The sequence below is a fragment of the Sinocyclocheilus grahami genome, unplaced genomic scaffold (assembly GCF_001515645.1).
Source record: "Sinocyclocheilus grahami isolate Dianchi unplaced genomic scaffold, SAMN03320097.WGS_v1.1 scaffold1324.1, whole genome shotgun sequence".
In the NCBI taxonomy this organism is placed as follows: domain Eukaryota; kingdom Metazoa; phylum Chordata; class Actinopteri; order Cypriniformes; family Cyprinidae; genus Sinocyclocheilus; species Sinocyclocheilus grahami.
Window position 1 is genome coordinate 126,725 of NW_015506503.1, and position 26,519 is coordinate 153,243.

At 36.5% G+C, this 26,519-nt stretch overlaps 2 protein-coding genes across 2 annotated transcripts in view; both read left to right on the forward strand.

The window, feature by feature from the left end:
• The window catches only part of LOC107569220 (kinesin-like protein KIF21A), a 52,014-nt gene extending 32,548 nt beyond the window's left edge, over positions 1–19,466 (forward strand). The window contains exons 19-37 of the mRNA XM_016255249.1: positions 454–701; positions 780–924; positions 1,074–1,268; positions 2,499–2,600; positions 3,633–3,798; positions 3,917–3,937; positions 4,897–4,943; positions 5,976–6,141; positions 7,550–7,607; positions 8,921–8,975; positions 9,366–9,568; positions 9,770–9,892; positions 12,431–12,570; positions 13,643–13,817; positions 13,922–14,077; positions 15,244–15,361; positions 15,643–15,813; positions 16,581–16,780; positions 18,554–19,466. Of these exons, the coding sequence (XP_016110735.1) occupies positions 454–701; positions 780–924; positions 1,074–1,268; positions 2,499–2,600; positions 3,633–3,798; positions 3,917–3,937; positions 4,897–4,943; positions 5,976–6,141; positions 7,550–7,607; positions 8,921–8,975; positions 9,366–9,568; positions 9,770–9,892; positions 12,431–12,570; positions 13,643–13,817; positions 13,922–14,077; positions 15,244–15,361; positions 15,643–15,813; positions 16,581–16,780; positions 18,554–18,611 (2,547 nt within the window). The 3' untranslated portion in view covers positions 18,612–19,466. The remainder of the gene's footprint in view (positions 1–453; positions 702–779; positions 925–1,073; positions 1,269–2,498; positions 2,601–3,632; positions 3,799–3,916; positions 3,938–4,896; positions 4,944–5,975; positions 6,142–7,549; positions 7,608–8,920; positions 8,976–9,365; positions 9,569–9,769; positions 9,893–12,430; positions 12,571–13,642; positions 13,818–13,921; positions 14,078–15,243; positions 15,362–15,642; positions 15,814–16,580; positions 16,781–18,553) is intronic.
• A 5,183-nt stretch (positions 19,467–24,649) lies between these two features.
• Positions 24,650–26,519, forward strand: part of LOC107569221 (copine-8-like) — a 163,318-nt gene continuing 161,448 nt past the window's right edge. The window contains exon 1 of the mRNA XM_016255250.1: positions 24,650–24,993. Within this exon, the coding sequence (XP_016110736.1) occupies positions 24,884–24,993 (110 nt within the window). The 5' untranslated portion in view covers positions 24,650–24,883. The remainder of the gene's footprint in view (positions 24,994–26,519) is intronic.

The following is a 26,519-nucleotide window of genomic DNA, read 5'->3' on the forward strand; positions in this document are numbered from 1 at the left end:
TATATATATATATATATATATATATGTATATAAACAGTATTTTTGGGGGAAAATAAATTATAGAAATTAATACTTTTATTTAGCAAGGATGCTTTAAATTGATCAAAAGTGATGATATTTCAAATAAATACTGTTCTTCTGAACTTTCTATTTCTTTAAATAAATCTTAAATAAATAAATCTAAAATATTTCACATTTTTACTGTTTTTGCTGTACTTTGGATCAAATAAATGCAGGTTTGGTGAGCAGAAGATACTTTAAAAATCTTACTGTTCAAAAACTTTTGGATATAGTGAAATAGTGAAATTGAGAAAATAAAAGAAAAAAAAATCAAAGAGTGTCAAAGGTTTTGGTGGAATGGGCTTTCAGTGGTGGGAATCTTTCAGGTTTTGTTAAGCATAGCTTAATTTGTGTTTTTCGATGAATGAAAGAGCAACATGAGGGTAAATGAATGATGACTATCTTAATTTCTGGGTGAACCATGCCTTTAATCACTCACACTGTAACACATATAGAACGATACTAAGATTTTTATTTCCTGCATCTTTGAATCAGATAACTGCCCTGAGGCGCCAAGTGCGACCAGCATCAGGCAAGTTTAACCGTAAGGTCAGTTTACCAGAGCCTTTGCAGGAGTCTTCACCCCGTACGGCTGCTATCAGACCACAAACTGCTGGGGCCACAGCTCCTAATTGGACAAGGTAATGTGCGTTTCATTTCAGAAGGGTTGGCTCATGGGTATCTGAGTGACTGATGCGGTCAAAATACTTGTATTTCAGAAAGTACCAGATGAGAACAGGAGGAGTGTACTCTACCAGGACGGCGCGGGCCAAATGGCAGTCGCTAGAGCGGCGCATTAGTGACATCATCATGCAGAGGATGACCATCTCCAATATGGAGACTGACATGAACCGTTTGCTTAAGGTGACCAAGAACAGCTTTTTCATTTGTACTAAACAAATCTCATCAAACGGGACAAAACGTAAACTCATGGTCTCGTGTTGCTTTTTTATTTTGAGCAAATTCAAGATTGAGTTAATTGACAAACTATTCTTTTAATTCTGCGTGCACAGCAACGTGAGGAGTTGACAAAGCGCAGAGAGAAAGTGATGAGGAAGAGGGACAAGATCGCCAGCGAAGACACGGATGCCGACAGGACTGTTCTCTCTCTCAACGAAGAGATGGAGTCGCTGACCGCTAACATCGACTACATCAACGACAGCATTGCGGACTGCCAGGCCAACATCATGCAGATGGAAGAGGCCAAGGTGCTTTGTGTGTTTTGCACAGTATTATACTCTAAGGCTGATGATACACTGGGCAACTTTTTGAGCAATTTTGCTAGGCAACTTTTTTTCGAGCAATGTTGCTTGGGCACTTTCCCTTTGAGAATGGGTAACGAATTTCTATCTGGATATTTTAGATCAGTCGTGGGCCCTGTGTCTCACCTAGTTGCCCATTGATGGCAACATTTCCCAAAGTTGCCCAGTGTATCATCATAATACATACAGAAGCAGTCCCTATTTAAGATGAAAAAAATGCATTGTGGAACAGAAATGTTTGATTCAATGGTTTAAAGGGTTAGTTCACCCAAAAATGATAATTAGACTGTGTTTTTCTTACCCTCATAGCATGTGTATATGACGTTCTTCTTTCAGACGAATCCAGTCAGAGTTATATTAAAAATTGTCCTGGCTATTCCAAGCTCTATCATTGCAGTCAGCGGGTGTTGCAGTTGAACAGTCCACAAGTCGTCAAATAAAGCTTGCGCATTCATAACAAAATGAAAAATATCCATATTTCAAACGTAATAAACACTTTTCTCTCACTTCCGCTGACTGTCATACACTGAAGCAGTTCCGGCGGATGACGTAGCACGTCGGCGTTGCGTGATTAGTGACGAATGCGGAGAGAGAACAAAACGAAATGCTGGTCGCGAATTAGAAGTACAAACCGAGGATTTGCAAAGAGAAATGTCGGAGGATTTCGATATAAGCCAAGAGGAGACTGTTTTTTTTTTTGGCTACAGTAAGGAAACTTTGCTTCCTAATCTCCTATAAACAAACTCGCGAGACTAGCATATCTCAGAGGCGTGCGCGCTGCACATACGTGCTGCGTCATCCGCCAGAACTGCTTCAGTGTATGACAGTCAGCGGAAGTGAGAGAAAAGTGTTTATTACGTTTGAAATATGGATATTTTTCTTTAAAAAATATCGATTGGCTACAGGGGGCCTTTATTCATCCCCCGGAGCCGTCTGCGGCACGTTTTATTATGAATGCGCCAGCTTTATTTGACGACTTGTGGACTGTTCAACTGCAACACCCGCTGACTGCAATGATAGAGCTTGGAATAGCCAGGACAATTTTTAATATAACTGACTGGATTCGTCTGAAAGAAGAACGTCATATACACCTAGGATGCTTCGAGGGTAAGTAAAACACAAGCTAATTTTCATTTTTGGATGAATTAACCCTTTAAAACCTTTTTTCCGCTGTAGGAGGAGGGAGATACAGTGGACGTCTCTGCTGTGATCAGCTCATGCACTCTATCAGAGGCCCGTGTCCTTCTCGACCACTTTCTCTCAATGGCAATCAATAAGGTACTGGAGCTCAGTAGACTTTGATTTTGAAAATAGAGATGCTAAATAAATCAATAATTATACTTCGATTGGTTGATATTTGCGCTTTCACATATTAGCACGACATTGGGCTCATTGGGCCAACTTTCAGGTGTTTGAGTTTTTTTACTGAAAACATATTTTTATGACATTCTACTGGAAAATATAATGTAATATAAGCAATGGAATATAATATAATTGAAGTCAAGCTTTATTGTCATTCTGCTACATGTGTGGACATATTGTGGAACGAAATGTCGTGTCTCACAGGACCACGGTGCTATATACTAATTAAACTTAAATATAAACATACAACAATAGACGTATAAGGCAAACAATTATAAACATATACAACAGTTGACCATCTGACTATACATATACTATAAATAGTTGACTATACATACACATAATCTGAGAGAGACTGTACAAGAACTTTACATAAATACTGGACATGTATACTTTTGTACATGTGTAAAAGAGATATTTTGGGAGAAGCAGCGCAGAGTGCATATATAATATGTGACCCTGGACCACAAAACCAGTCTTAAGTCGCTGGGGTATATTTGTAGCAATAGCCAAAAATACATTGTATGGGCCAAAATTATTGATTTTTTTTTTATGCCTTATATTTTAAATATTGTCATTTAATGTCATGCCATCTTATTTGCTAATATTAAATTGTGTTATGTATGTTGGCTCTTGTCATATCAGTCAACCACTAGTTTAGTAATCGACAGATATTGGTATCAGCCAAAATATCTACAGTGGCGTATTCTTAATTGAAATATCTTTGGTTATAATGATTATCATTGTTATAATGATTAACGGTCTCTGATTTAAGACTTTAGATATCACAAAAAGACATTCACAATACATTTTACATCCATAATAAGACCCTTTTTTGATTGCAACTGAATATTCAATAATGCAGGCCAGGACTTTTTCCACATGGATTTCATCGACTCAAGAAAAGATTGCTATAATAATATAATGTCCAACAACAACTGTTCTCAGGGCTTGCAAGCTGCACAGAAGGAGTCTCAGATCAAAGTGATGGAGGGCCGTTTGAAACAGACAGAGATAAACAGTGCCACACAGAACCAGCTACTCTTCCACATGCTGAAGGAGAAAGCAGAACTCAACCCTGAACTGGACGCTCTGCTCGGGAACGCTCTCCAAGGTCTGACACACATAAACACATGTTCACATTCAGCTGTTTGGTTTTCGTTCTCTAGACTTGTACATTTTAAGTTTAATTTTGATTTGCTTTTGTCTTTTTGTTGCCTGAATTCAAACAGAACTAGGTAGCGTGTCATCGGGTAAGTAGAGGCCACTAGAGCTGTCCACCAGTGCATGTGTCTCTCCCTCAGACTAACAGACAGTAACAGTAGCGTAGAGCTGCATGGGTCTTGCTTAAACCCCCTGTGGACTTTACTCTTTGAGGAACATGAGGTCTCTCAACTGGAGCATCAACTATAAAAGCACTTAAAAAGTCTTAAGAGCTTGAAGACCCTTGGAGGATGTAGAGTCTTATAGTGTTAGATTCAGCTCTAATTCCAGTATTATACTGTATGATAAAAAATAATAATAAAATTGTGAACACTGCAAAGATATAAAATTTCTTAGTTTCTCAACTATTCCTTATGATGTTTTTAATAGCATATGTGACCCTGGACAACAAAACCAAAAACATTTTTAAATAATTTTTATACATTTTTAAATAAGCTTTCCACTGATGTATGGTTTGTTAGGATAGGACAATATTTGGCCGAGATACAACTATTTGAAAATCTGGAATCTGAGGGTGCAAAAAAATCAAAATACTGAGAAAATCACCTTTAAAGTTGACTAAATGAAGTTCTTAACAATGCATATTACTAATCAAAAATTATGTTTGAATGTATTTACGGTAGGAAATTTACAAAATATCTTCATGGAACATGATCTTTACTTAATATCCTAATGATTTTTGGCATAAAAGAAAAATCGATAATTTTGACCCATACAATGTTTTTTTTGCTGTTGCTACAAATATACCCCAGCGACTTAAGACTGGTTTTGTGCTTCAGGGTCACATATTTATACAACTATTTAATGTCACATTTAAGAGATTGAAACTACATTAGCAAAAATGCAGGTAGATATGGGAAGTTTGATATATTCTCGCAAACCAGTTCTTTTGAACAATCGATTACATTAATTAAATCAGTTCAAGACAAAGTCATTGAAGAAGAAACAGAACAAACTGAGACAGACAGATAGATAGATACTCTATCAGAGGCCCGTGTCCTTCTCGACCACTTTCTCTCAATGGCAATCAATAAGGTACTGGAGCTCAGTAGACTTTGATTTTGAAAATAGAGATGCTAAATAAATCAATAATTATACTTCGATTGGTTGATATTTGCGCTTTCACATATTAGCACGACATTGGGCTCATTGGGCCAACTTTCAGGTGTTTGAGTTTTTTTACTGAAAACATATTTTTATGACATTCTACTGGAAAATATAATGTAATATAAGCAATGGAATATAATATAATTGAAGTCAAGCTTTATTGTCATTCTGCTACATGTGTGGACATATTGTGGAACGAAATGTCGTGTCTCACAGGACCACGGTGCTATATACTAATTAAACTTAAATATAAACATACAACAATAGACGTATAAGGCAAACAATTATAAACATATACAACAGTTGACCATCTGACTATACATATACTATAAATAGTTGACTATACATACACATAATCTGAGAGAGACTGTACAAGAACTTTACATAAATACTGGACATGTATACTTTTGTACATGTGTAAAAGAGATATTTTGGGAGAAGCAGCGCAGAGTGCATATATAATATGTGACCCTGGACCACAAAACCAGTCTTAAGTCGCTGGGGTATATTTGTAGCAATAGCCAAAAATACATTGTATGGGCCAAAATTATTGATTTTTTTTTTATGCCTTATATTTTAAATATTGTCATTTAATGTCATGCCATCTTATTTGCTAATATTAAATTGTGTTATGTATGTTGGCTCTTGTCATATCAGTCAACCACTAGTTTAGTAATCGACAGATATTGGTATCAGCCAAAATATCTACAGTGGCGTATTCTTAATTGAAATATCTTTGGTTATAATGATTATCATTGTTATAATGATTAACGGTCTCTGATTTAAGACTTTAGATATCACAAAAAGACATTCACAATACATTTTACATCCATAATAAGACCCTTTTTTGATTGCAACTGAATATTCAATAATGCAGGCCAGGACTTTTTCCACATGGATTTCATCGACTCAAGAAAAGATTGCTATAATAATATAATGTCCAACAACAACTGTTCTCAGGGCTTGCAAGCTGCACAGAAGGAGTCTCAGATCAAAGTGATGGAGGGCCGTTTGAAACAGACAGAGATAAACAGTGCCACACAGAACCAGCTACTCTTCCACATGCTGAAGGAGAAAGCAGAGCTCAACCCTGAGCTGGATGCTCTGCTCGGGAATGCTCTCCAAGGTCTGACACACATAAATGCACAATTCACATTTAGCTGTTTGGTTTTCGTTCTCTAGACTTGTTCCTTTGAGATCACTTAAGTTTGATTTTGATTTGCTTTTGTCTTTGTGTTGCCTGAATTCAAACAGAACTAGGTAGCGTGCCATCAGGTAAGTACTGTAGAGGCCACTAGAGCTGTCCACCAGTGCATGTGTCTCTCCCTCAGACTAACAGACAGTAACAGTAGCGTAGAGCTGCATGGGTCTTGCTTAAACCCCCTGTGGACTTTACTCTTTGAGGAACATGAGGTCTCTCAACTGGAGCATCAACTATAAAAGCACTTAAAAAGTCTTAAGAGCTTGAAGACCCTTGGAGGATGTAGAGTCTTATAGTGTTAGATTCAGCTCTAATTCCAGTATTATACTGTATGATAAAAAATAATAATAAAATTGTGAACACTGCAAAGATATAACATTTCTTAGTTTCTCAACTATTCCTTATGATGTTTTTAATAGCATATGTGACCCTGGACAACAAAACCAAAAACATTTTTAAATAATTTTTATACATTTTTAAATAAGCTTTCCACTGATGTATGGTTTGTTAGGATAGGACAATATTTGGCCGAGATACAACTATTTGAAAATCTGGAATCTGAGGGTGCAAAAAAATCAAAATACTGAGAAAATCACCTTTAAAGTTGACTAAATGAAGTTCTTAACAATGCATATTACTAATCAAAAATTATGTTTGAATGTATTTACGGTAGGAAATTTACAAAATATCTTCATGGAACATGATCTTTACTTAATATCCTAATGATTTTTGGCATAAAAGAAAAATCGATCATTTTGACCCATACAATGTTTTTTTTGCTGTTGCTACAAATATACCCCTGCGATTTAAGACTGGTTTTGTGCTCCAGGGTCACATATTTATACAACTATTTAATGACACATTTAAGAGATTGAAACTACATTAGCAAAAATGCAGGTAGATATGGGAAGTTTGATATATTCTCGCAAACCAGTTCTTTTGAACAATCGATTACATTAATTAAATCAGTTCAAGACAAAGTCATTGAAGAAGAAACAGAACAAACTGAGACAGATAGATAGATAGATAGATAGATAGATAGATGGAGCTGTACAGCTGAACTGCATATTCATTAACTAGTTTCCTTTCTCTGCGTCTGACTTAGTTGACCATCCTTAAAAAAGATGTTTGCAACCCTAATGCTGGTGTCCTGGCTAGAGACTGACCATATCTCCTGTCCTCTAGTTCTGTTGAATTCAGGGTTGTGATAACAACACTATGATGCATGTCGCTTGAATATTAATGTTCACTGATATCATACTGACAAAGCTAAAATGAGGGAGCACAAGTGTTTCTGATGCTAAAGTGTGTGTGTGTGTGTGTGTTTGCTCAGAAAATGGCGATGAAAGCAGCAGCGATGAATCAGCACAGACTCCAGCCACAGAGAAGAGGTAAAGCACTAGAGTCAGGCCAATAAAACTCTTTAAACTCAATTGTAAATTAGGCTTGATAGACGGTGCTGACGGTGATACCGGTGTTAAGCCACAGCACCGGTTATGTCACTTGCCCACCGCGGCACCGACCCCCACCATCGTTTTGGTTTTTATAGTAATAAAAATCATTTAGTTCAGTAAAAGAACAGACACTACAATTAAAAACTGAATGCGGCTGCTCAATGCAGCGTGCCGAACGACAGTCGCATCACAGATCAGATTTCATTTATCCAGTGAGGAGAGTGAGTCGAGCTGACTGACAAGAAGAGTGAGTTGAGGTGAGACAGACAAGACGATGGCGGATGATTTAGTTTCGAAACGAGATGCAAAAGCGCCTGTTTGGCAATATTTTGGATTTTGAAAAGCCTGTCGACTTTTGCCGTTTATCTAAGGTGATTTTGGAAGTTTTTTTAAACATTCGTTTCTTATTTAATTGGTTCCACATGCTGATTTTTACTTTATTTAAACTGTCATTTTTTATTTTTTTTTCACATCAAGGTGTATGCCGTGCCTCCAAGCTTTCTTACTCGTTTTGCTAATAAACATTCTACGTTTCTTATTTATTTGGTTATATATTATACATGTTTACTTAGCCTATTCACAGTTTTGTATACCTATTTAAACTTTATGTAAGTTATTTGTTATTTTATGTTATGCATATCCTGCCCTATAGCATGGTGTATTTTTATTTGTTTAGTTAATAAAAGTTCTATGTTTTATATATATATGCTAAAGTGACTTTGACATTGTTTTTTGTTGTTGCATTCAAGCAATTGACGCCGAACTGCCGCTAATTCGAAAGCGAAAGTAAAATGCGCACGGCGCTTTTAAGCTATTTAAAAGCGAACGAAAGTGAGGAAAAGAGGGGAAATTCAAACGAACTAAAAACGAACAATTGCTTTACGCCGAATTGCCGCTATTTGAAAGTGAAAATAAAATGCGCACGCAGCTTTTACAAGATATTTAAAAGCGAAGGAATGCGAGGAATGCCCGGCCCCACGGTGATACTGGTATTACTGGTGTCATCACACGCCGATTAACCGGTGGGAAAATTTCCTCACTGTCACAACCCTATTGTAAATCTGCCTTGATGTAATTCACTTGATGTCAGTCATTTGGTGAAGGCTAATTTAATCTACTTGTGAAATTGTTTGTTGTGTGCTTTTTGGAGGCACTACTGTATACTGTATAACATGTTCATCCGCAAACAGTTATTTGGCTGCTTTGTGCATTTAAATCAATATCAACGTCTGTTTCTGTGTCTCTTGTAGTTGTTTGGCTTCAGATCTCATGAAACTTTGTGGAGAAACCAAAGCCAGGAATAAGGTAGAACAGTAGTAATTCTTTTATTCATTCATTTATATATTTAAAAAACAACTACAGTATTTAATAATAAATCAATTTAAATACAATGTGATCAAAACCTATTGTGACAAGTAGTTTGTTAAAATAGCCTATTTGGTTTTGCATTATTTACTTCCCACTCTGTTATCCACATAATTATGGTTTAACTAATTGATAATCACAGACTAATAGTTTGTTATACAACAATAATAACAGTAACAGAAGCCCTAATTATCTTCATTGAAGAGAAAAAAAGAATGTTGAGGGCATTAACTGAGCTGAATACTAGATCATAAGACAAAAGCATGAAAAAATAATGCTTTTATTTTCCCTGATGTATGAATTCATTATTTGAGTATGTGATCAATTTAGGCTCGCAGAAGAACCACCACCCAAATGGAGCTGCTGTACGCCAACACTGGTGACCCTGACGCCCCTCCAGAGGATTTCTCTGCCCCTCTGCTTCCTGTAGTGGAGAGTCCAGAAGGACATAAAGAACCTGCACCCATTCCCTACTTAGGAGACAGAGACTCAGTGGCCTTCACCTCTAGCTTAGCATCCAAGACAAATGCTGTGTAAGTGTTTGGCAAGCAGAAGCATAATCCAAGTATTATGTAAACATTTATTTTTACCATCTTTTTTGAAAAATCATTTCATTCAAGCAGCCATTCCTTTATTCTAAACTGCTCATAAACATGTCGACACATTCTAATAAACTTTACAGTCACGTCTGATGTGAGGTTTTTAAGTCACACTGGCTTTTGTCTAATGCGTAGCTCCAGTGCCAGATCTCCAACGGCTACAGAAAGGAAGTCTCTGGACCGCTCGCCACTCACCCGCAGAAGAGCACAGGACAGGAGCCAGAACCCTACAGAAAGAACCAAAACCCTGGACAAACAGTAAGAAATGGCTTGCTACTCATAAATGTCCTCCTTCCAAACATCTTTGCTAAATTTGTTTACAGATGTTCTAAAGTGAACATCTATACTTTCATTCCCATAACAAAATAACCACTTTTACATTATTTCCAACCAAGTTTCAGCCAGTTTTTCAGTTTTCATTTGTTCTGTTCAGGGACTGCTGTTGTGTTAGAAACACAAAAATAGCATCTATCTCTCCACTTCAAAACCTGATTTGCTTTGCTCTTCCCATAATTCTTATCTCTGTCTGATCCTGCATTGATGTGGGAGTGGCGGCTCTTGTTGTGAAACTGCATATCGTCTGTGGTATTCAGTTTGGACATGTACATACACATATCTGCTATAATAAAGGCCTTCACTCGTTCAAAATTACATAATTATGATATGTTTTTGAGGATGTCATTTATTGTAATGAAATGATTTGCAATTTCTCCAAACATGTCTTAAACGGTTAGTTCACACAAAAATTTAAATTCTACAAGTAGTTTGTTAAAATAGCCTATTTGGTTTTGCATTATTTACTTCCCACTCTGCTATCCACATAATTATGGTTTAACTAATTGATAATCACAGACTAATAGTTTGTTATACAACAATAATAACAGTAACAGAAGCCCTAATTATCTTCATTGAAGAGAAAAAAGAATGTTGAGAGCATTAACTGAGCTGCATACTAGATCATAAGACAAAAGCATGAAAAAATAATGCTTTTATTTTCCCTGATGTATGAATTCATTATTTGAGTATATGATCAATTTAGGCTCGCAGAAGAACCACCACCCAAATGGAGCTGCTGTACGCCAACACTGGTGACCCTGACGCCCCTCCAGAGGATTTCTCTGCCCCTCTGCTTCCTGTAGTGGAGAGTCCAGAAGGACATAAAGAACCTGCACCCATTCCCTACTTAGGAGACAGAGACTCAGTGGCCTTCACCTCTAGCTTAGCATCCAAGACAAATGCTGTGTAAGTGTTTGGCAAGCAGAAGCATAATCCAAGTATTATGTAAACATTTATTTTTACCATCTTTTTTGAAAAATCATTTCATTCAAGCAGCCATTCCTTTATTCTAAACTGCTCATAAACATGTCGACACATTCTAATAAACTTTACAGTCACGTCTGATGTGAGGTTTTTAAGTCACACTGGCTTTTGTCTAATGCGTAGCTCCAGTGCCAGATCTCCAACGGCTACAGAAAGGAAGTCTCTGGACCGCTCGCCACTCACCCGCAGAAGAGCACAGGACAGGAGCCAGAACCCTACAGAAAGAACCAAAACCCTGGACAAACAGTAAGAAATGGCTTGCTACTCATAAATGTCCTCCTTCCAAACATCTTTGCTAAATTTGTTTACAGATGTTCTAAAGTGAACATCTATACTTTCATTCCCATAACAAAATAACCACTTTTACATTATTTCCAACCAAGTTTCAGCCAGTTTTTCAGTTTTCATTTGTTCTGTTCAGGGACTGCTGTTGTGTTAGAAACACAAAAATAGCATCTATCTCTCCACTTCAAAACCTGATTTGCTTTGCTCTTCCCATAATTCTTATCTCTGTCTGATCCTGCATTGATGTGGGAGTGGCGGCTCTTGTTGTGAAACTGCATATCGTCTGTGGTATTCAGTTTGGACATGTACATACACATATCTGCTATAATAAAGGCCTTCACTCGTTCAAAATTACATAATTATGATATGTTTTTGAGGATGTCATTTATTGTAATGAAATGATTTGCAATTTCTCCAAACATGTCTTAAACGGTTAGTTCACACAAAAATTTAAATTCTGTCTTCATTTACTCACCCTCAAGATGTTCCCAGTTTCTTTTTTCTGTTGAGCACAAAATAATAATTTAGAGTATTTATAGAACGTGGGTGACCAAACAGTTGACGGAAGCCAATGACTTCCATAATATGGAAAAAGAAATATTATGACTACCATCAACTGTTTGGTTACCCACATTCTTCAAAAATATCTTTGTTTGTGTTCAGCAGAAGAAAGAAACTCATACAGGTTTGGAACAAAATGAGGGTGAGTAAACAATGACAGAATTTAAATTTTTGGGTGAACCAACTTTTTAAGGTCTGGCAAAATGTTGTCAAAATATTTCCAAAAAAGGTCCATTGGAAACAGTGTATGATCGCGTGAATTCATATTGTAATAACTTGGATTTTGCAGTGTGTTCAAGTTTGCTAATGTGGATTCACCGCAGTGACAAACAGAAAATGGCTTAGTTGACCACTGTGTGAACTGTGCTTCACATTACTACACCCGTTGAACCTGTTGCAAAATCTGCGTGGGAAAATCTTTCGCCCTCACATGAAATTTCCAATACCTTGGATTCTTATTGAAATGAATGGATTTGCTGGCGAAAATTCTGTGACCACACCTTTAGAACAACCTATGATGCCTAAAAGCACTCTCTAGCTATAGGTAGCTTTGAAACGGAGCCAGTGTATTTTATTAATCTGATTTTATTGAGTGTTTAATGCATCAGTATCATGTGTTTTTTGGTCCAGAGGTCCTGCAGCAAGCCCAGCTCAGGCGGTGCGCTCCAGTCGAGCAGCCAGACTGCAGTGTGTGCATGTGGCCGAGGGTCATACTAAACCCCTGCTGTGTGTGGACTCAACTGATGATCTGCTCTTCACTGGCTCAAAGGGTCAGTGAACTTTTTGTTTTCATGTAAGGAGTTACAGCCTTACAAACAGGTCTTTACTACAGTAAAATACAAAGGAGTATATAATTTATGTCACCTCATGCACAGTCAGCCGGTTGTTTATTATGCAATAATGACGATCTATATATTATGCTATATATTACATGGTTGTTTAACAGATACATGGGTGTAACATTGATCTGAGTTTAAATTATTATTAGCTAACTAAAATTCAGGTAATACATTCAATCCATCTCTTCTAGCAGCAGTAAATAAGGGGGTTGGATCAGAGGGTTAAAGGGATAGTTCACCCCAAAATGAAAATTCTGTTATTAATTACTCACCCTCATGTCGTTCCAAACCCGTAAGACCTTCGTTCATCTTCGGAACACAATTTAAGATATTTTTGATGAAATCCGAGAGCTTTCTGACCCTCCCATAGACAGCAATGGAACTACCATGTTCAAGGCCCAGAAAAGTAGTAAGGACATCGTTAAAATAATCCATGTGACATCAGTGATTCAACCGTAATTTTATGAAGCTACGAGAATACTTTTTGTGCACAAAGAAAACATTCAAAAATTTCTTGTTCTGCTCAGTCTTCGACGCGTTCCCAATAGTACCACAATGCGCAATATAACTAATTATGAATGCAAAGAATTTCTGCTTCTGAATTTCAGAGTGTTACCCTTAATGCATTGCCAGTACAAGAGTGATAAACATTAGCTGTGTCTCATTTAGAAGGCTGCACCCTCCGGAGGTCGAATCCTCTGGAGGTCGCATCCTCTGTAGGATGCATATACGAAGTGTCCTCAACCTAGAATTAAACGAGACGGCCTTCGTAGGACAGGCGGAAAAGGAAACCAGAAGTATCACGTTGCTATGCCAACATATTAGAGCATCGTTGCGCTCTCACACTACTTAAATGAAGGATAATTATTTCTAAATTTGGAAAGTAATTAAAAAAATTTACTTGAGAGCATCGTTGCGCTCTCACACTACTTAAATGAAAGATAATTATTTCTAAATTTGGAAAGTAATTAAAAAAATTTACTTGTTTCCTTCTTTATCTCAGATCGCACATGTAAGGTGTGGAACCTGGTAACGGGTCAGGAGATCATGTCTCTTGGAGATCATCCCAGCAGTGTAGTGTCAGTCCGATACTGTTCCAGCCTGGTCTTCACTGTCTCTACTGCTTATGTCAAAGTATGGGACATCCGTGACTCTGCCAAATGCATCCGCACCCTCACGTGAGTCATCCTGGTATTGCTTAATTTATTGAAAGCCAGTGTTCTCTAATGCTTCTAAATATTTTACCTATGGTTGCTCATTTTTAGCTCTGTGTCTTCTTCAGATCTTCTGGACAGGTGTCTCAAGGTGACACTTGTGGAAGCAGTTCTGTTGCCATTCCTCCAGGAGAAAATCAGATCAATCAGATCGCCCTCAATCCTTCCGGAACATTCCTTTATGCTGCATCAGGCAACACGGTCAGGATGTGGGACTTGAGAAGGTACTAAACAAAGACTGTAGGGACTATAGGGACTATAACTAAGAAATGCATTTTACAGTGCTCATGGTGATAGTGTTACTTTCAAATATTCAAATCAAACTAGATGTTGTTTTACTCATCTACAGATGTGGCCATTGAGAATGCACTTTTTTTCACATGGTAGCACGCAAATCGTCACACTAATTTGTACACTCAACCCTGTTGAAAAAAACAGCATATGCTGGTTAGGTATGTTTTGATGCTGGGATGCTGGTTTAAGCTGGTCCTTTGCTGGTTTATGCTGGTCCTTTGCTGGTTTAAGCTGGTCCTTTTGCTGGTTTATGCTGGTCCTTTGCTGGTTTAAGCTGGTCCTTTTGCTGGTTTATGCTGGTCCTTTGCTGGTTTAAGCTGGTCCTTTTGCTGGTTTATGCTGGTCCTTTGCCAGCACATGACCAGCATAAACCAGCAAAGGACCAGCTTAAACCAGAACATACCAACAAACCAAAACATACCTAACCAGCTATTTTTTCAGAGATTTTTTCAACAGGAAACTAGCTATATTCTCTTAAACCCAACTACTGTATAACAATAGTTGACCTAAAAGAGGGAATGGATCGTAGAAGGCATGCTAATGTACTCATTTAACTAACCTGGGGTGTGTTTCCCAAAAGCATTGTTAGCCAACTATGGTCACAAGTTCCATTGTTACCAACATTCAATTCAGTGTTTCTGAAACGACTAATGTGGTTCGCAGTTTGTGTGATTGGAACTACAGCTCTCAACCTGTGGTCCCAAGCATATTTTCTTGTTACTATGACATGCTAATTGACATGCATGACTTGCATGACTCACAATAGTCATTTTGGTGCGCACACTGGTTCGTTTGATGTCAGATTTTGGTTCGTATGGATGATTTGAATGCTGTTTTCCGAAGCTGTGTACACACCAGCAAAGTATAAAAGTAAAGAGAACAATGGTATGTATTTTGCAATATTCTCCTGCATCGTTGTTAACTAGCAAAATGGGTAGTGCAAACAAAATATTGAGTAGTCAAAATTAGGTTTGGACCAAACAATGAAGCAAGCATCATGTTGTAGTTGGCAAGTATAAGACGCCTTTTAAAACCTTTGTAGTGTATTCTAGCATTAAGTCTCCATTTACACATTATTTGTTTGTGTTGTCTACAGGTTTGTATCTACTGGAAAACTGACGGGACATCTGGGGCCGGTAATGTGTCTTACGGTAGACCAGATGGGGAAGGGTCAAGATGTGGTCATAACAGGCTCAAAAGATCACACCGTGAAGGTATGTTCGGACATTCTAACATGCTCTCTGTGAACTAATGTGCACATGCTGATTTCCATATAATAATTTTCACCTTTTGGTCATGGCTCATGCACAATTATACCAGCTGTAGCAGCTCATTTATGGATGCTTGAACACAAACAGTAGTTTAAACCATTAATATGGCCTCAAGTGCAACAAGAAACAAAATGGCTATCCAGGAACATGCTTTCGGACTCTGATAGACATGCTTTTTGGGACTTGTGATGCATCTCTAAGGCTTTTATTTTCATGTGTTGCAGATGTTTGACGTGGTGGAAGGCGCTCAGGGCAGCATCAGCGCCACACATCATTTCGACCCATCCCATCAGGATGGGCTGGAGGCTCTGGCCATTCACGGCGATGCACTTTTTACTGCTGCCAGAGACTCCTGCATTAAGAAATGGGACTTAACCCGCAAACAGCTACAAGAGGTAAGTAATGTTGCAAGGAAAGTCAGCTTTGCGGTAAACGCTATGGCTGTGTTCCAGATCCTAGTGAGCTGCCTACCTAAGCAGCATTTTCAGGCATCGTTCCCAAAACTAAATCGGTCCCAAACAGTATGCAGCAAAACTGCGGTGCCTACTTTTAAGATCTCACTGTGACTCAAATGTAAGTCAGCATTGCAATAATTATTTGAAGAATAGTCCTTGTACTTGTCATTTAAGATGATGGAATCACGATCAAATATTATTCGAAATATACCTCCTTTTATTGTAATACTGAATAAGTACTCTTAGAAACTGGTTATGGTTAATCTCATTAAAATGTGGCTATTTTACACAATATGTAGCCTAATGTAGCTTAGCCACATGCGAACACAAAACTTTTGCAATCAACTTAACTGTGAATCACTCTTATGAGAAGATTAAGATGCTAGACTAGCATAACATGCTACATACTTTTAAAAGCAAATGTTAGCAGTCTAGTGTCTTAGTGTTTCATTTATTAAGTCATTAGCTTAGCAATATGCTAATGCCTAAAGTCTTTAATACTTGGAAAAAGCTATTTGTTAGCATTTCCATTCATCTTGGTAGCGGTTATTTGGTTTCAGATGTTTCCCTATTTTGACAGTAGACAGATCACTAGAGTTTGGAACAGGGTTGACCTGAAATGACTTTTAACTATCACACATAAAACCCTCACACTTTCGGTTATCCTGCTGTAATTGATTTGTTTGCATGTTTTCTTCATCTTGCAGCAGGTAGAACAGGCTCACTCTGATCTCCTGAGCTCTCTGGCGGTGGTCCCTGGCTCCAGCGCTGTTATGAGCGGCTGCAAGAGCGGACTGCTCAAATTCTGGCACACAGACACGCTTAGAGCTCTGGGAGAAATAAGGGGTCATGACAGCTCTGTCAATGACATCTGCACAAACAGCAGTCAGCTCTTTACCGCCTCAGAGTGAGTGACAGACATTCAGATATCAACAAAGAACATACACATATATAATAGGGTGACCATACGTGCCATTTTCCCAGGAAGCGTCTTGACCAGGATTTCTATATTGCCTAAAATATCTAGGATATTTTAGGCAATATAGAAATCCTGGCCAGGACGCATCCTGGGAAAATGGCACGTATGGTCACCCTAATATATAAAATACAAATAAACAGAACTTACTTTAGCTTATGTTAGCATAAGCTTCAGTTTTAGCTTATGCTAACAACCACTCAACTTAGCAATACCTTGGTAACAACCAAACAACCTAACCCAAAACCCAATGCATAGCAACATTCTGCCATGATGGAACTGCTTACATTGCCATGCTGAAACTTTGTGAGGTTGTCAGTTAGTAATTACAACATTGTGGCAACATCATGGATCAATAGTTGTTCATTTTCACTTGTTGTTCTATGGATGGACATGCCCAAGTTAATAAGTCATTAAATTATCAAAGTATTTTGAATATAGTATGTAACTGAAATGTTCTTGGATAACTTACGAACTTACAAACTCATACCTGATATTGTTTTGAGTTGGTTATTTGATGGTAATGCTGTGTTGTCTCTACAATGTCATGAAATTACTAAAAAGTGTAAATACATTATGTTACGGGTATGTTAGCAAGCTATTGTGCTAAAAATGATTAGAACACCCTACTAACTACATGGGAACCTTTTTGCAAATGGATAGCAACAGAGCTGGGTAGTAACTGATTACATATAATCTTGCAGATTGCAAAAAATCAAGTATATTATGTAATATAATACTCATAATCAGATTACAGTTACTTTTTTATGGATTACAGGATTACGCTATTCATGCAGTGTCAGTAAATTATACATAATTTATTTATTCTCCCTAATTTTTATATTTTTTATATTTTTTAAATGAGCTTTGACTATATTCACAATATATACGTTGAATGGCCATGTAAATGTCATGAAAATAATTTTACGATCCATGCTTCTGAATTTGGGCGAGAAAGTACTTCTCAAGCAGTTAGACCATGTATGAAACAAAGGGATTCGCAAACATTTTTGTCAGCCGGAAATATCTCTGAGGACATTAATATTTCAGTTATTTAAAAACACATTTGCATGTTTACAGTTCAATGTTGCTTATGGTCGCATCGACATGCAGCTAAACAAATTCAATATTTCTTTTAAATATTTTAGTGTTTCAATATTTTTATTTTTTTTAAATGACATTTTTATTATTTAATTAATTATTCGCTTTTTTATCAACTCACAAACCCACGGCAGTTCTTACATTAAGCCTAGTTTGGGAAACCCTGGTGTAATGTTAAATGCATCTTATAATGTTGAAATCAAAAAATGGAATGTCTTTTCTTTCTCTTTGCTTTTTATATCAATATGGTATGTTAAATGGTAAGTTTAAAACAAGTTCGATTAAAAAGTAATCTAAAAGTAGTCAGAATACATTACCTAAAATGAGTAACCTGGATTACGTTACTAACTACAGTTTTGATAATCTAATCTATAATCAGCGATGGACTACTGTAACTACTAGTACTGACTACTAGTAATACACCCTAGCAACTGTGTAGCAACACATTAGCAACCACTCAGGATTCACAACAGCCTAGCATTGTGGCAGCTTTTGGCCCATAACTTTTCAGAAAATATAGAAAACGGTTGCTAACGCTGCTTTAAAGTGAGCAGTAAAACTGTATAAATTATTGATTCGAATTCTCCCGTTGCTTTTTCACAGTGACCGGACAGTCAAGATCTGGCAAGTGAACGGATCTTTAGAGGACGGCCTTCACTGATGAGAACACAAGGTCACTGTGAAGGTTTTGGCTTCCCAGAAGAATTTCCTCTACCAATGTGATGCTTCTTTCCTGACACTTTGGCAGCGATTCAGAGGAGAGCTTCCTGTTGTAGCTGCTGTATATTTCCTCATCTACAGTGTTGAAGTGCCCCATTTAGCTGTTGCTGACTGTAAAGGGGGGATATTGTAGGTCAATAAGTGTTTTTTTTGGTGTGGCACCGTCCTAAAGCTGGGCTTTGGGCATCACAGACTGCCGTATGAGCAGTGCTTAAGAAGCACACGTGTTTGTGAATGTCATGTTGACTGGACTGAACCGATATGCATTTTAAATTATTCGTTAATATTGATGTCAGCTCTTTTCCGATGTTTGTTGACCAAAGTTAGACTCTCTTTGTGTGAATCTTTCCGATGGAACTACGACACGTCCCAGATCTCAATGCACCCGTACTGTAGTCTTAACTGCACTGGGAACTGTTCAATGATATTTGCACCAGTGTCTGTCCTACCTTTATATAAAGCCTGAACTGATTCTTTTTCATTTTCTGGTTGAAACCTTAGAGTACGCTGTGCAAAAATGATTTCCTCTGATGTACTGTAGTTATTATCAATGTCAGATGGCGAGTGAAATAAACTACATCTGTCAAAATCTTACAGGTGTTTCTGCAGTGTTTTAGTCTAACAGAATAAGCTTAAAGGAATGTAATGTGCTTGATATAATGTTGAGTAGTGAAACTGCAGGGTCAGAATAATATCACTAGGTGGCAGTCCACACATAATGGACGGTGAACTGGCAAATATAGTGTATGGATATACTGTAGATGGTCTTTACATTAAAGGGACTATTTGAAAAAAATTACATTGACATTTATCATTTTTTCGGGGATCAAAAAGCGCTTGGGAGTTTTGAGTGTTTCTGAATTAAAATCATGGCCTGGGCACAAACCCAAAAATTCTGTAAATCTGGCAAAATGTAAAAAAAAAATTTACCACTCTTACAAATGAGTAAAATGCAATTCAGTGTAATATTAACCAAACAAAAAAAATATATATATTAAATAAAATGAAAAAAAGATTATTATGGATTTAAACCAACCTTAATGCGCCTCAAAAATGACCTTTGACCCCTAGCATGCCGAATTTGAATCCATGCACATTTTAATTTGATACTTGTTGCCAATTAATGTTAATGTACCAATTAATGTAATGCCAATTAGATGTTAGTGTGGCTCTATTTAAAACGAATTATCCCTGCAAATGTGTTCTCATTAGTTTTATGATAATGTTTGAAATAGCTTGATATAACGAAGCAATTATGTTTATGAACTAATGAAATCTTATGTATACTGTATATATATATATATATATATCAGTACATTAATTTATCTTTTTTTTATATTTTACATTTTTTTTAGTAGCACTAGTTACACTTCTGCAACACCTGTGGCCTCTTGCCCAAAACAAATTCTGAGTTTTAGAGTTTAGAGTTGACAAAACCAAACAAGGCCTAATGGTTAGGAGAGTCGAACTCGTAACCCAAAGGTTGCTGGTTCGAGTCTCGTACCGGCAGGGATTGTAGGTGGGGGGGGTGAATGTACAGCACTCTCTCCCACCTTCAATACCACGACTGAGGTCCACTTGAGCAAGGCACCGAACCCCCAAGGCAAGCTCCCCGGGCGCCGCAGCATAAATGGCTGCCCACTGCTCCGGGTGTGTGTTCACAGTGTGTGTGTGCGCACTTTGGATGGGATAAATGCAGAGCACTAATTCCGAATATGGGTCACCATACTTGGCCACATGTCACTTCACTTCACAATTCCAATCCAGTTTGGATTGTGTTCAGCAGCAAACCCACTCACTTCGGGTCAATGGGTTTGGAAGTGAAAAAAAAAAAGTGAACTGATTTCCGGGTTTTGTACTCGTTCCTGCAGCACTCGATTAAGAGATAGTAGCTAACCGTTGTATAACGTTGTAGCTGACAGACATGGTGCAAGACCTTCTCTTACACGCAGCACCCCAGCGCCCAGCAGCTGTCTCTATCTCACAAGGCACTCATCTAAATTTAGAATAAGAGGGAACTCACTCAGCTGTGAGGAATCTCTCAGCTCAAGCACAAACACCCTCACGTCATCTATCCGTTCTCAGCTGTAATGCCAGTCATCCGTCTGCCCTTACTGGAAGAATAATACAAACATACTGTATTCAGTATGAACAACTGTAGACAGGTGCGAATGAAAAAAAAAAAACTCAATATAAAAATTAATTCTCTGAATAAAAATGCCATGTTTTATCTCTTGATGAGAGCGTGTCTAACAAATCAAATGTCTTTGCTTCATCAGAAATAGCCTTTAAATCAATCAGAATGTCTCACCAGGAAGAACAATCCACTCTCTGAGGTGTACGGATGAAGAGATAATGAAAATGACCTGCTGAGATGAGGAGGTCTAATTTTTCATCTTCATTTTTTGTAAGCAAGTGACATTAAGATAAAAAACAACAACAATTAAAATGACAACCCCGGATGCTGATTGGCCAATACAGTATTTATTGTGAAAGAAAATATGAAATGAAATGAAAGAACGTGCATTTGAAGAGATCTTTTTATCCTTTTTAGAATGTATTATTATTATTATTATTATTAAATGAATATACTGTAAGTCCTATTATGTTACATGTTTAAAACAATATATTTTTGATCAAACAATATGTGCCAAAAGCAAGGTAATTTGTATATTTTATAAATTGACATAGTTTTCGCATCGAAAAAGCCAAAGCATCAATGTTTGCGTGTGACCAAGCAATGCACAGAATGGAACAGAGTATGTGAGTGAAGATGGGACAGCAATTTCTTCACTTCAATGATCACTCCAGGTTTTCCAGCTCCACTCCGGGTTTCCCATTTTATGTTCCCTACTTGTGCAACAAACTTCCACTACAAAGGATCCTGAAGCAAGTGAAAAAGCAAATACTCCAATTTTTTTTAAAAATGAATAAAATAAAATTTAATTTAATTTAATTTGTATAATGCTGGATGGACAGTCAGAATCAGTGTTGTTATTTTTAACTTAAACTTCCGCCATTTAAAATCATTTTCGTTAACTGAAATAAAAAGTGGATGCTGATTGGCCAATACAGTATTTATTGTGAAAGAAAATATGAAATGAAATGAAAGAACGTGCATTTGAAGAGATCTTTTTATCCTTTTTAGAATATTATTATTATTATTATTATTAAATGAATATACTGTAAGTCCTATTATGTTACATGTTTAAAACAATATATTTTTGATCAAACAATATGTGCCAAAAGCAAGGTAATTTGTATATTTTATAAATTGACATAGTTTTCGCATCGAAAAAGCCAAAGCATCAATGTTTGCGTGTGACCAAGCAATGCACAGAATGGAACAGAGTATGTGAGTGAAGATGGGACAGCAATTTCTTCACTTCAATGATCACTCCAGGTTTTCCAGCTCCACTCCGGGTTTCCCATTTTATGTTCCCTACTTGTGCAACAAACTTCCACTACAAAGGATCCTGAAGCAAGTGAAAAAGCAAATACTCCAATTTTTTTTAAAAATGAATAAAATAAAATTTAATTTAATTTAATTTGTATAATGCTGGATGGACAGTCAGAATCAGTGTTGTTATTTTTAACTTAAACTTCCGCCATTTAAAATCATTTTCGTTAACTGAAATAAAAAGAAATGTTATAATTAAATGTATAATTATAATACCTATAATTGCTTTATTATTATACAGAATTAGCTATTCAATAAATGTACAATCACTCTACTGCAATTCTGATTTTTTTTTCTGGATAAACAATTGAGCATTTGAGCATTTCAAGTATATGCATGCATTTACTCAATGCTGGGTGGCAAACTGGTTTCCTAAAATAATTACAAGCGTATTGATACTATCAGTCACTTTCTATAACAAACAGTGGCACATTCAACATCTGGCTTTAGTGTATGAGAGCATACAAAAGGTATTTTTTAATTTCCACTTCCACTTGAATATTTAATGTCTCATTTGTATTTCAACAAAATAGGCAATCCATTCAATCCTGCCATTCATATAAAGACTCTTAACAGCAGCTACAGTAAAATTCACTCTTATTAAAATGAATCATTTGTAACCCTGCAGAAAAAATTGGTCTTGAATTCTCGGGTTCATTTCATGCAGTATGTGTTCCTTAGACATTTGTGGATTCATCTAAAATTGTCTATGCAGGAGTTTAATGGTTGTATTGATGTTCACCCTAGTTGTTTGCCAATTAGTATACATTGGTAATCAATAACTGAATACATAAATCAATAATCACTGTTGTTGATCCCTGAAATTAGAGTTTTTCCACGAGTAACCTGACACGGCCTTCAGCATATCCATATAAATTCAACACGACACTCATCAGGACTACCCATGTCTAATAACTGGTTATATTCAAAGCAACTGTAAAGAGAGTCAATGCAACATGCCTCGTTTGAGAACAATGCAACATAATGAACTCATCTCTGTTTGTGCATTGAGTTGCAAGGATGCACTGTAAAAAAAAAATTCCGTAAAATTTCCGGTAAAAAAAACGGCAGCTGTGGTTGCCGGAATTTTACCGTAGAAAAATACGGTAGCAACGTTTTAGGTTTTAACTTAAATTTACAGTTAAATACCGTAATTTCATTAACTGATATAATGTTAATATACCAACCTATTGAAGTACTGAAATCTGTTTCAGTACTTACTAGTTATTTCAACAATAAAACATCAAATTTGAATTCTGGGAATGTCAATTTACGGTTATTCACTGTAAATTATACAGTCGTTTTCACTTCCAAAAAAGGTATACTACCGTAAAATTAATGTCCAATACATGTAATGTCCAATACAGTTTTTCACCGTAGATAGTAGGGGAATTTACCGTTAACCATTTAACAGGTTTTTACTGTAGCATTTTTACAGTCTTTTACCGTTAAATTCAAGGTCATTTTTTACAGCGTGTAAGCGGTTTAGGTTTAACATGGAAATATACATTGTGTGTTTGTGTGTGTGTGTGTGTGTGTGTTTTAATTTTGAAGACATTAAATCAGTAGTTGTGGAACTACAGCTGTAGTTGGAATGGCTTAAATACAATGTTTAGCCTATGCATTTTTGGTAACTCACTGCATCATTACAGTATGCCTAGTCACATGACACAACATCCAATGAGCTTTAATGGTATAGTCCTATTAAGTCACTATATTGCTTGAGAAGACGTTTATTAAAACGCTGCAGTTGTGTAAGACATTTAAAACGACGTCCTGAATGCCCAATACCATATTTATCACTTCAGTTTGTGAAAGAACGTTATAGAAAGATTGAATCAGCTGATCATAAAGTGCCCTTTAACAGTACTTTTATACATAGGCATGCATTGTGTTATTATTAATGTTACATAGCCTACAAAAAAAAAAAAATAAACATGCATGTGACATTAATTGAATCATTACCAACATAATCACAGACCAATCTGTAGAAATTAATTGAAACTGAAATGAATCTTAAATGAACAGAAACAACGAGGTTAAATGTTTGATGCTAAATGTTGCAACATTATCGAAAAAGCAATAATGACGCCGTACAACATACTTCAAAAAATGATAAATATTGCTATTACAATTATTATTGTTGTTGTTGCTTTTAATAGTTATACTATACATAATATTATAATTATATTACAACATGTTTATGTTAATGTTTATGTATTACATTATAATATTATTCTACTATTTTATATATATTGCTTTAATAACATTCATACTATAGCCTAATACTATAACTATGCCATAGGTGATATAATAATTACATTATACAACAGTTGTAGGCTATACAACAAATAACTATATAATAAATATTATATTCTATAACAATAATTATTATTATTTATAACAAGAAGCAGAATGACATTAAGAACAAGAGGCTTTTGAACTGTTGTTGTTGTATCTGTCACGGCATTGTCAGTGTTAAATCTGTTTTGAGTCTCAGATGAATACCCAGCGAAGAATTCTCCAAGTGTGGCATCGTTCCTTCGCCCCTGCAGCTCCACACACTCTCTGGAACACATTCACACTCTCTCAGTGGAGAGCAGGGGGACGCTGTCTCTGTTGTGGTCTGACAAGAAGCTCTGCTTTTCCTCCTTGCAAGCTTTCGAAATCGCCCATGAATTCCCTCGCGTAAAGCGGCGCGAGCGTCCGTCCTCTTCCGTCTAAAAGGGTTGAAGATAAGAAACCTCCTCATCATGAGCAGCGTGAGCAGTTGCGGTTTCCTGAATATGGCGACGATAGGAGACTTCGACCCGCTCAACGCCACTATTCCTGCTACAAAAGTTGAGATTACAGTCTCGTGCAGGTGAGGAAGGTTTAAGCACCGTTCACACCTTTTTACGCACAACTGCCTTTGTATTGATATCATGTGTGATGGTGTTTTAATGGTACATTTTGGAGAAGACGCAATTACGCGTGACATTTTGGCTAGGTTATAACCTGGTTTCTTCCAGAAATATCACCCGTAAGTGTGTGTTTATGAAGTGTAGTGTATGTGGATATTATAATGGAAAACTGTTTATATTTCAACCGTACTTTTACTCTCGGAGTTTGTCTAGCTGTCACTTTCTTTCGCACCAAAACAAACGCTTAACTTAAAACAGAAGTTTTGTTTTGTTGGGGAATAACTGTGTGGTGCTTTGCTGAGATGGATTACAACTTCAGAAGTGAATTGAATTGCTTTGCAGTTTGATTAAAGGTGGATTGTGTAATGATTATGATTTTTCCCCCCTGTGTGTGTGTCTTAGTCAAACGGTAAACCGTGATGTGGGCTTGCCATTGAATTACATACATAACTAATGATATTTTCTATCCATAAAACGGTACGTTCTTTGGTATGTTTATTAAACCGTTCTTATTCAGGTTTACTATTTTTTAAATAGTATTCGCAATGTAGGAAAACCTGATCACACACTAGACTTCTCATTGACTTTTGTTGTTTTTATATTAAATGATTACTAGCGCTAAAAATAGCGCTTCGAAAAAGCCTTTTAGATTATGTATTGATTTAAATTGAAATTAAATTGCGAAGCTCCACATGTTTACACACGGATATGATCATTTGAATTAAGTTTTTGAAGTCCCTTGTCATACGCAAGCTTGGCATCTTTTAAAATACTGTTATGATTGATCTGGCTAATTTCTCATTTCAGAGTGTAAAATGTTATTTATGTTAATAAATCATCTACATACTATAGGATTACTGGTGATTTGCCTTTTGAGAAGCAAGCTATTTGGAGAATGATTATTTTCATATCTCATAACAACAGCCTGTCGTTTTTGGTTAAGCTGAAAAACGATGGCTTTAATGAAGCAGACAAAAAAACGTGTTTGGGGAAATTATCGATTGTTTGTGCACTCTAAAAAATGCTGGGTTATTTCAACCCACACTGTAAAAAATAAGTGTAATTTTAACTGTAAAATTTTGTAAAAACGCTATGGAAAAAAACTGTTAATAGGTTAACAGTAAGTTCCCGTAAAACTGTCAAATATCTAACCAGACATTTCATGTAATTTTACAGTAAAATGCTGTTAATTTGACAGTTTTTAGAAGTTAAAATAACAAATCAATGTATAATTTACAGTCAAAAACTGTAAACTGATATTCCCAGAATTCCCTGCATGACACTCCACATTTGAAAGTATTTTGTTTAAATAATCATGTTTTTTTTAATAGTTTTTGTTATTAGTTATGTATATTTGTGCTTGTAGATGTTACATCTTCTGTTGTTTAATGAAAGTTGAATGCATTATTTAAGTATCATGTGTGTTACCATCATGGTGTTTTGTGTTTGCATGAATGACTCTGTGCACCTTCTATATATTAGTATA